The sequence below is a fragment of the Rutidosis leptorrhynchoides genome, chromosome 3 (genome assembly GCF_046630445.1).
Source record: "Rutidosis leptorrhynchoides isolate AG116_Rl617_1_P2 chromosome 3, CSIRO_AGI_Rlap_v1, whole genome shotgun sequence".
NCBI classification, from domain to species: Eukaryota; Viridiplantae; Streptophyta; class Magnoliopsida; order Asterales; family Asteraceae; genus Rutidosis; species Rutidosis leptorrhynchoides.
In genome coordinates, this window is record NC_092335.1 from 30351486 (window position 1) to 30361125 (window position 9640).

The window sequence follows — 9640 nt, forward strand, 5'->3', positions numbered from 1 at the left end:
AAATAAAATAATAAAAAGATGTATGTATCATCATCCAACCTTTGTTTCTCTCTCATTAAAAATCCCCAAAACAATCTAAAAATCAATCACAAATTCTCCAGCGTCCGATCTTCTGCATCAAATCGATACTCCAATCAGATCTATTTGCGCGCCAAATATATATATTTAATCACTCTCTCCCTTTATTTTCTTCAGGTATCTCAATATTTCAATTACCCTAATATTTACCAAACTTTCTGTTACACATCAAATTACCGTGTTTATGTTTCTAATTATATTTTCGTTACATGATTTATGCTTTGATTTAGTGTTAAATCGTCGGTGTTTAAACTGTTAATAACTGATGTTGATGAAATTAGGGTTTATAATTAATGGCGGATGGACCGGGGAGTCCGGCCGGCGGGAGCCACGACAGCGGCGGCGAACAAAGTCCTCACTCAAACATCAGAGAACAAGATAGGTTTCTTCCAATTGCTAACATAAGCCGGATTATGAAAAAAGGATTACCTGCAAACGGAAAGATAGCTAAAGATGCTAAAGATACAGTTCAGGAATGTGTTTCCGAGTTCATCAGTTTTGTTACTAGCGAGTACGTATCAAATTACGTCTATTATTTTTTTTATTGTTGTATGGTAAATTATAAATAATAATAATTTGTTATTTATTTATGTGTGTGTTGGTGAGATTAGGGCAAGTGATAAGTGTCAGAAAGAGAAGAGGAAGACAATTAACGGTGATGATTTGCTGTGGGCGATGGCTACTTTAGGTTTTGAAGATTATATTGATCCTCTTAAGGCGTACTTGTCTAGATATAGAGAGGTATAATTTATTTATTTATTGTTACAAAGTTGTGTGTTTTATAACAAATCTGTGCAAAATGTCACATAATTTCAACTTTTTAGTTGTTTTATGTAATTTACAGTACTATTTTTGTTGCCAGTATAGCTAACATACTTAGAAGTTATTGCCACTGTATGCAACAAAGATATACCGAGCATATTGGTTTAACAAGTCAATAGTATGACAAAAAGTTTAAATTACTACTTTATGTAACAACGTTTTATACCGGTTTAAAAGTCAATTTGTTGCATACAATGGTAAAAAGTATATTGATTTAAAAAGTCAATGTGTTCTAGTTGTTTGAGAGCTCTCTTGTTTGCTTTGTTCTCTTATGTTTTTGATACTTTTCTTGTTCCTATTAGTTATTTATTTGCTTGTTTTGAGGTTTAGGATGCTGGTTTATCTCCTCGTTTTGGTGTGTTTAGTTTTGAGGAGGTTTGGTTTTAGTTTTCCTTTGTTTGTATGTGTTTGGGGCCTTTTTGTTGAATGATTCCCTTTGTTATAATAGTTCTCGTTTTGCGCCCAAAAAAAGTAAAAAGGAAGTTGTGGTGTGTATAATGACAAAAATGCAAGTATATATTTCGGTGGAACTAACCTTATCTAATTGTAATGTAATTATGACACTTTTATTTCATATATAAGTGTAATGGAGTTGTATGGGATGAAGGATCTTACTCTTGTCGTATAGTGTTTTGATTGCTAATCTGAGGTATATGCTCGTGTGAACTTACTTTCCTTCTCAAATTTTGATGTTTTAAGATGAGGTCGTGTCATAGTAGTATACAACATCCTATTCTTTAATGCTTTTAACAATCTCTATAAAGGAGTTACATACTCGTAGCTTTTGTTAGATTCAGCAGCTATACATCAATTCAGACCAGTATTTAACACAATTTGATTCGGAATTGATATGTTATTATTATGTCTAGAGGCATAAAATATAGTTTATCATGCTGTGAACATAAAACTCGTAAGATAAGAGAAGAACATGGTTTAATATTGGTGTCATTGATAATGTTACTTCTATTTTGTAAGGTTCCTGTTGGTATATTAACATTTCCTTTTTCAGTTTATTTTCTAATCTTTTAACATAAGTTTCTCTATTTTTTTTTCCATTGCTGTTGGATGCTTACGTGGGATATTGATCTACACAGTTAGAGGTATGGGCTTTTCTTGACACGTTTATAAGTGACGTGACTCTAATCTAATTATGATTTATGGAGCTGTTTATGAAGTGATAAAAATAGCTAACACCGAGATATATATTTTTTACTTAGGGTGATACAAAGGGATCTGCAAGGGGTGGAGATGGATCTGGCAAAAAAGATACAGTTGGACCCCAGCTTGTTCCAAATGCTCAGGTGTGTGAAAGGATTGTGTTTTTTATATTTAAGTTCAAGTTTTACCCTGTTCAATTTGTAATTCAGTTTACATGTTGTATACTGTTTGGTGCTTCTCGCTTTGATTTCGCTTCGGTGTATCAATTTGCAGTACACTCATCAAGGATCTTATACACAAGGCATGAATTTCTTGAATTCGCATGTCTGATCTTCCAGGTAAGATATTTTTTTATTCCCAAATCAACTTATTTTATTCCAACTAAATGTCTCATTGCATTTGGAAACTAGGATGATGTAAGTATCTTATGTAAGTTCATTTTTTTTTATTGTCTAGGCCTAATACTCTTTATAATATGAGGTGGTTAGCTCATTATATCAATATATACATATAATTTCCTGCAAACATTTACATCAAGTATAACATTACCATTTTTTTGATCTTTTAATGTGATATATTTTATGATTATTTAGTCAATACAAAATGCATGTTGGCCCTTATCATCATTGAAGGATAATAGATACTCCGTAGTATAGACATATTGCATTACTGTTTAGTGTTTACCAAGCTTATGTTTTTCAAATCACAAATGGCTTATATGTTTTCTCTAGATCATGTAGTTGTGTCCTGCCTGAAAAAAGTAATGATACACGTAAAGAATGGCATATGGCTGGACTATAATCGTTGTGTATTATATTTTGCAGGCGAGGGGACATGGCCACGTGTGAAGTTTGAGTTTCTTGTTTACTGATTCATTCATTTGCTGTTAAGTGGTCAGTAAACATGTTCAATGTAATCATCTCTTGTGTTGTTTATATAGGTTTCTATATTAGGCTTATATATACTACAACATGATAACATGATGATGTTTATCTCCCGTGTTTTTTTCATGGGGCGGGAATAAGTTATGTAGTGGTTGCTATTTATTCACTGGTATGTTTATGTTGTTTGAAATTTTAAGTTGCCCTCATTAATGATGTCATTGTCCAAATGATGGTTGTCTAATATGTTACGGAGTAATTGATTGATGTATTAACTTTAATTATATATACGAGTATCTATTATCTATTACAATATCTATTATGTTTAAGTAAGTATGTTCAAGTCTGTATATTACTTCTTTACAAGTTATGTTTTTCTTTATATCGGAAATGAACATTTTCCTAACATAATCTGCTGCTCTTCATAACATAAGGATGTTAACCACTCAGGCTTACCGTTGCTCAATGAAGACATTCCACGGGGTTCGATTCCTGGCTATGCCAAATCGTTCAGAAAGGAAGTGTGACAAGAGGGTGCGCGTATGCGCAATTCAACTGGTACCAGGTCTCGCGCTCGAGGGGCTTAATTACCCGTGGTTTACTATCTATGGGAGAGCCAATGTGCTCGTTCCGTGGTTTCCTTGCTAATAAAAAAAAACACAAGGATGTCGATTAGATATTTTATTATCTTGTTTATATGTATTATCTATAATCTTAAAACTGATTTGGAGCTGACACCAATGACTAACCTTTTTGATTGTCATTTTAACGTTGCATAAGATTTAAAAGACACCTTATATCAAAAGTTTATAACATTTGTATAGTAAGTTTTTATCTTTTTAAATTACTTATGTACGTAATATAGAGTATGAAACTAGATTTAAGAGCCCGTGCGTTGCACGGCAGCTTTATAAAATAATATTTGTAAACGTTCGAATTGAGACCGAATTGAGACCGAATTGATGTATGATACAATTACGATGAATCTAAGATGTCATATACAGACACACAGTTTCAAATAAAAGTATGAAGTATGTTGAATAGGTAATGTCTTTGATTGGTTCCTCTTATGATCCACATTATTTAGTAAATTTTTATTTGTAAATTTAATTTATATGAACATGGCATTTCTCTTTGTTTTATCTAGTTCTACTTTTCAATTTGTTTTATCTAGTTCTACTTTTCAATTAGAGTCAAAGTAATATTCATATATTATTAATATAGACTCACATCCGATTAATGTTGTATGACGTATTGTGTGAATTAATTATAAAGATTCCACTTCGAACACCCATTTCTATAAAGCTAAGATTAGTTTTTATAATCCCACAATAAAGACCATAAAGAGTACTATAAAACCAAGATTAAGATTCCCATTTAATATTTGACAAAATTTCATTCCTCGTCCCTGAACTCTACATCGACTTTGACTCCCGGTCTTTTTTCTTTTTTTTGTGCATTCCGAGTCCCTAAACTATGAAAAGAGTACATCTTGCGTCCCCCCGTCTATTTTCTGTCAAAACATGCCGTTACCCCTTATCACGTGCATGTCATGTGAGGGTATTTTTGTCATTGTTTTTTCTTCTTATATCATAAAAACCCCCAAATCTTCACAGCTCACTCTTTATTCCTCGTCCCCAAATTTATTAGGGTTCCATCTTTCTAAAAATCGAGCACGCAAGTCGTCAACAAACACATCAAATAACGATGGTTTATTGTAATTGTGGTATACTTGCAGCTCAACGAACGTCAACAACACGAAAGAATCCAGATAGGCGTTTCTTCAGATGTCGAAATCAGGTTCTTCTTTCTGACTAATTTTATTTTAATTTTATTTCTGATGTCGAATCCAGAAATGAGGTTTGATTAAATGCTTTGTAATCTGTTATATTTGCAGTTTTCAGATTGTGGTTTCTTTTGTTGGATTGATCCACCTACGAGGGTTGACGCTATCAGGGATGAGCCATAACAAGATTTGCTTCAATTGGAAAAGCAAAAAACAAGAAGACTAAAGTGGATTATTTTTCTTCATTGGGTTGGAATTATATTGTACTTTATTGTATTTTAAGTTGTCAATGGTGTTGTTTGTGATTGTAAAATGTTGGTAATGTATGCTGAAGTAATGTATGTGCCAATGTTGTGTTTTAACATCAATAAACATCAATGTTTTGATTCTTTCTTATTGTGTTTGCAAAATAACATCAATTAGCAAGAGAAATAACATCTAATTTAGCTAATGACAAGTACCACATAACAAGTACCAAATTATCAAAAGACAAGTACTAAATAAAGCAATTCATTGTTCATTACACAAGTACCAAATAACCAAAAGACAGTACACTAGATTGTTCATTATACTAACACCAAATACCAAATAACATTGTTCTAAAGACAATTAACACAAACCAAAAGACAATAAACACAAACACATTCAAGGACCACCATTTCCAGTTTTTGCTTTCTTCTTGCTACCTTTACCACTTGATTGCTTGTTGGCACCTTTACCACTTGCTTGCTTTCTTTTCAACCCTTCACCTCCATTAGGGCAACCCCTTACATTATGACCATATATTCCACACCTTGAACATTTAATACTTGTACCCTTCTTTGACAACTTTCCTTTATTAACCATGTCATCTTTTTCTTCAAGGGATTTCCTCCTGTTCTTCTTAGGACGACCTGCAGTTGGAATTTTTTTTTGGACATACCAAAGTTGTTGGCACTGGAGACTTGACCCACTCAGATTTGCCTTTCACGGGGTTAATGGTATGAGAATAAGTTTTTTCCCAAGTAGATAACCAATAAACATGATGAACATTTGACTCTAAAACAACATCTTGACTATAAACAGACATGTTCAACATTACAGCTACTGCATGCTTACAAGGCATGCCTGTAAGCTCCCATTTTCTACAGCTGCAAGTTCTCAAAGTCATGTCAACCACACATTGGTCATTATGATGACCATTCACCTGATACTTATCATCCCCATTCCAAATAACATCACATTTCATTACTTCTTTCTTAATGTTGTCAAACATCTTAGTGGCAGCTGGTGTAAGTGGCCCTTTAGACTTTGAGATTGTTGTTCTAACATTAGCAATTCTTTTCATCATATATGTTCTGATATACTCCAAAGCAGTAATGATTGGCTTATCTCTAGCCTCACATAGCCATCTATTTAGCACTTCACAATGATTGTTTAACAATATGTCTGAATGTGCACGGCCTATGGAACAGAATATATAAAACATTCTTAAAATGCAACTGTAAATGGTACCAAACTTTAAATCTAAATGAAGTAAAGACCAATTTTACCTGTAAAATGACTTCTTGCCCATTGTGCAGGTTGAATTTTAGAAAGATACAGATGTGCAGGTCCTACTTTCTTTGACATATTTAAGCATATTTCTAACATCATCATCTGAACCTAATGGTTCTAAACCAAAATCAAGGTCACTATCAGGCCTAAGAAAGTGATATACTATCACCTTAAAACCATCATATCCCAGGTCCTGAATGAGATGGTCAAGCTCATGTATTGAAAACATATCCATGTCAATAAAATCAATGTAACTTACTTTCCCATTCACATATTCCCTTCCTGGAGCATCAGTAAACTCTCCACCATGATGAATCTTTAGTGTAAATAGTAAATCATCACATCTTGTTAAAAATAAAAGACAAAATAAAATAGACAAAATTAGGGTTTATAAGGATATCGAGTGTGAAATTACAGAACAAAAAATGCAATTAAGATACACAGACACTCACCATAAATAAATCTAAGATCGTAATCAGGATCTTTAGGTCGAATTGTGTAATCCATCGAATACGAGCTTCACATGCAGTCTAATGAAAAAGTTAAGTTCACGAACCCTAATAAATTTGGGGACGAGGAATAAAGAGTGAGCTGTGAAGATTTTGGGGTTTTTATGATATAAGAAGAAAAAACAATGACAAAAATACATTCACATGACATGCACATGATAAGGGGTAACGGCATGTTTTGACAGAAAGTAGACGGAGGGACGAGGGATGTACTCTTTTCATAGTTTAGGGACTCGGAATGCACAAAAAAAGAAAAAGGACCGGGAGTCAAAGTTGATGTAGAGTTCAGGGACGAGGAAAGGTATGCTTACACTTTTCAAGACTACGTATTCGTGACAAGAGTTATGCAGGAGAAAAAGTCATCTGGTGGAATTAAACCTCTCAAATTAATGGAGAGAAGTGTTTTTAGTGATAGGATGGTATGTATTACTCTATTTGCTTCTTCTTTTGTTCTATTATTGTGTGAGTATCACAATCTTTTCATTTATTCCAAATGAAAATGCTCACGTGTTTTTAGTAAGTTTGGCAAACGGGTCGGGTTGGGTTGAGACCCAAATGGGTTTGGGTAAAACTGGTTATGGGTTGAACGCGTCAGTTCCAGACGGGTTGGGTCGGGTCGAGATACATGTTCTCTTATAAAATGTTTTCTTAAAAAAATAATTTTTAAAAAATTATATTTCTTTTAAATATTTTTTTGTATTGTTTCTATTATTTTTTTATATACTTTTCTAAACACAAATAAAAAAATATGTTTAATTCTTATTTTTACTTCTTTATTTTTCTAATTTTTTATTGACGTTTTTTTTTTTTTTTTTTTTCATATTGAAATGGGTTGAAAATGGGTTTCAACGGGTCTAGATGCACCTTCTAATAGATTAACAGACTAAAGATGGGTCCATACTGTACCCATTCTTTTTTTTTTTCCTCAAGACCCAATGGACCTAAATGGTTAACCCAATGGATCCAATTTTTGGTGTATGGGCCTTGATTGCCAGATATATTTTTAGTGATAGGATGGTATTGACTGATTTTTTTTCTTGCATTTTATCTTGTTAAAGGTTTTTGTGAGAGCTGTCCATACACCAAAGTGGATGAACATGATGGAAATCAGCATATATGACTCATGGGTTGACCCGGTTGTCTCATCTTTACCGGGACTTATTCCAGATGCTTTTATATATCTTAGAGCTAGCCCTAATGCTTGCCATAAACGAATGATGCTACGTAAGAGCGCAGAAGAAGGTGGAGTCAGCCTTAAATAATGTTTATTTTTCTTTAGAGTATTTATTTATATTATCGTTACTTATACATAATCTCAACAACATTTTGTTTTTATGTTAACATCCTTTCACCTTATTTTATATGCAACATTTGAATCTACAAACAAATTTTTTTTATTGTTGTTATATTATATTGTTTTTTTAAATAAAACATGCGAATGCGCGAGTCTTTAACTAGTAAATAAATAAATAGGATGAAGTTTATTAAGTCGAAAATAAACTAAATTACCTGCATTTAAAATTATTCTAATTCTTATAGTGGCACATAATAATGGCACCTAATGTGTTCAAAAAACATAAATGCACCTTATAGCGGGACCTCAACTAGTGGACGTTGTTTTGATGACTTGATGTATGAGCCCATTGCATAACTCACTCGTGTATCACGACGTATCCTGAAGTGATCGAACAATATCTGTTAGAACTATAATGACGTATCGGATTTACGATAAGTATATTTATATCCAATATCAAGTTTCACGAAAGTCATTTTTAAACTTACGTTCGTAACCTACGTATAAAATCATCTATAACATGTATAACCAAATGATGTGGCTCGTGTGACTCGTGTCGAGTTATCAACATCACAGTCCTAAAAATTGTCCTATTCCCATTAATAGTTCCATCCAAATTCTATTAAGACATTTTGATGAGTCATTAATGTACTCTTACAAAAGCTACACCTTTCGAAGGCGTTAGGTTTTTATAGTTACACGTCGGAAGCATATTAACCTGGGCATCTAACCTATTTTTACGAATTGTCTAATCCTAGAGCGACTACCCACTTTACGAGCAACCCTGAGTCATTGCAGGCGAACCTCCGTGGCCAAGAGGGAATAACTGTAGCTGTCTAGAATCGAACTCATGACCTCCACTATGGAAGGATGGACCCTCAACCATTACACCACCAAGTGGTGGATCTAGAATTGGTAGTCACTGGTTGAAACCTCAAAAAAAATTCTACTAGATGCCTATTTCAATGGTGTCACTAAAACAAATTTACACTATCCACTGATGTCACTAGTAGTAAATCCAAAAACCTACATGCAGATTTATGAGTATAAAGGGTATCTATAATCCATATACCTCTAAAGAATTGCAAAAATGCAAATTAACACTTATCTTTACCTTCAACTACCATAAAAATCATGGCATGGTTGTCCTTAGGCAGTAGTTTTGGCAAATTTAGCATCAACATAAAAATGTGCAACTTAAATTGGACTTGTTTTGTAAAATTTTCTTCATATTGATGCTCAAATCAAAGAAAATGAGCCCATGTTCATTGAACAAAAGTAACACCAATAGTACCTTTCATATTACAATGATAATAATTTGTATACAAAGGAACTATTTGTCACCCTAGTATTTGCTAAAGAATTGTTAGATTTTTCAATTAATGACAAATTAAAAAACATGGGTAATTAATGGCTGCACATATATTTGAGTAAGAACAACTACATACCTTTGGGGTTGAAACCCCAATTTCGAGTCCAAAACGCAACATAGCCTGAAACTTTGAATATACATATGCAGTTTTTGTCATTAAAGAAAGCATGACACACAAATTTAAGCGATAGTTCTTAATCATGT

General features: G+C 33.1%; 1 protein-coding gene across 1 annotated transcript; it reads left to right on the forward strand.

Annotated features, from left to right (window-relative positions):
* The first annotated feature begins 23 nt into the window (after positions 1 to 23).
* LOC139895910 (nuclear transcription factor Y subunit B-1-like) lies at positions 24 to 3225 on the forward strand. Its single transcript, XM_071878455.1, has 7 exons — positions 24 to 195; positions 360 to 589; positions 690 to 819; positions 1995 to 2000; positions 2118 to 2201; positions 2332 to 2396; positions 2883 to 3225. The coding sequence occupies exons 2-6, from the start codon at positions 372 to 374 to the stop codon at positions 2386 to 2388; spliced, it is 495 nt and encodes a 164-aa protein (XP_071734556.1). The 5' UTR covers positions 24 to 195; positions 360 to 371; the 3' UTR covers positions 2389 to 2396; positions 2883 to 3225.
* The last annotated feature ends 6415 nt before the right edge of the window (positions 3226 to 9640 follow it).

Coding starts and splice junctions, on each gene's coding strand:
- LOC139895910 (XM_071878455.1), top strand. CDS start 372: ATGGCGGATGGACCGGGGAGTCCGGCCGGCGGGAGCCACGACAGCGGC. Junction 590..689: donor ATCAGTTTTGTTACTAGCGA/GTACGTATCAAA, acceptor TGGTGAGATTAG/GGCAAGTGATAAGTGTCAGA. Junction 2,202..2,331: donor AGCTTGTTCCAAATGCTCAG/GTGTGTGAAAGG, acceptor ATCAATTTGCAG/TACACTCATCAAGGATCTTA.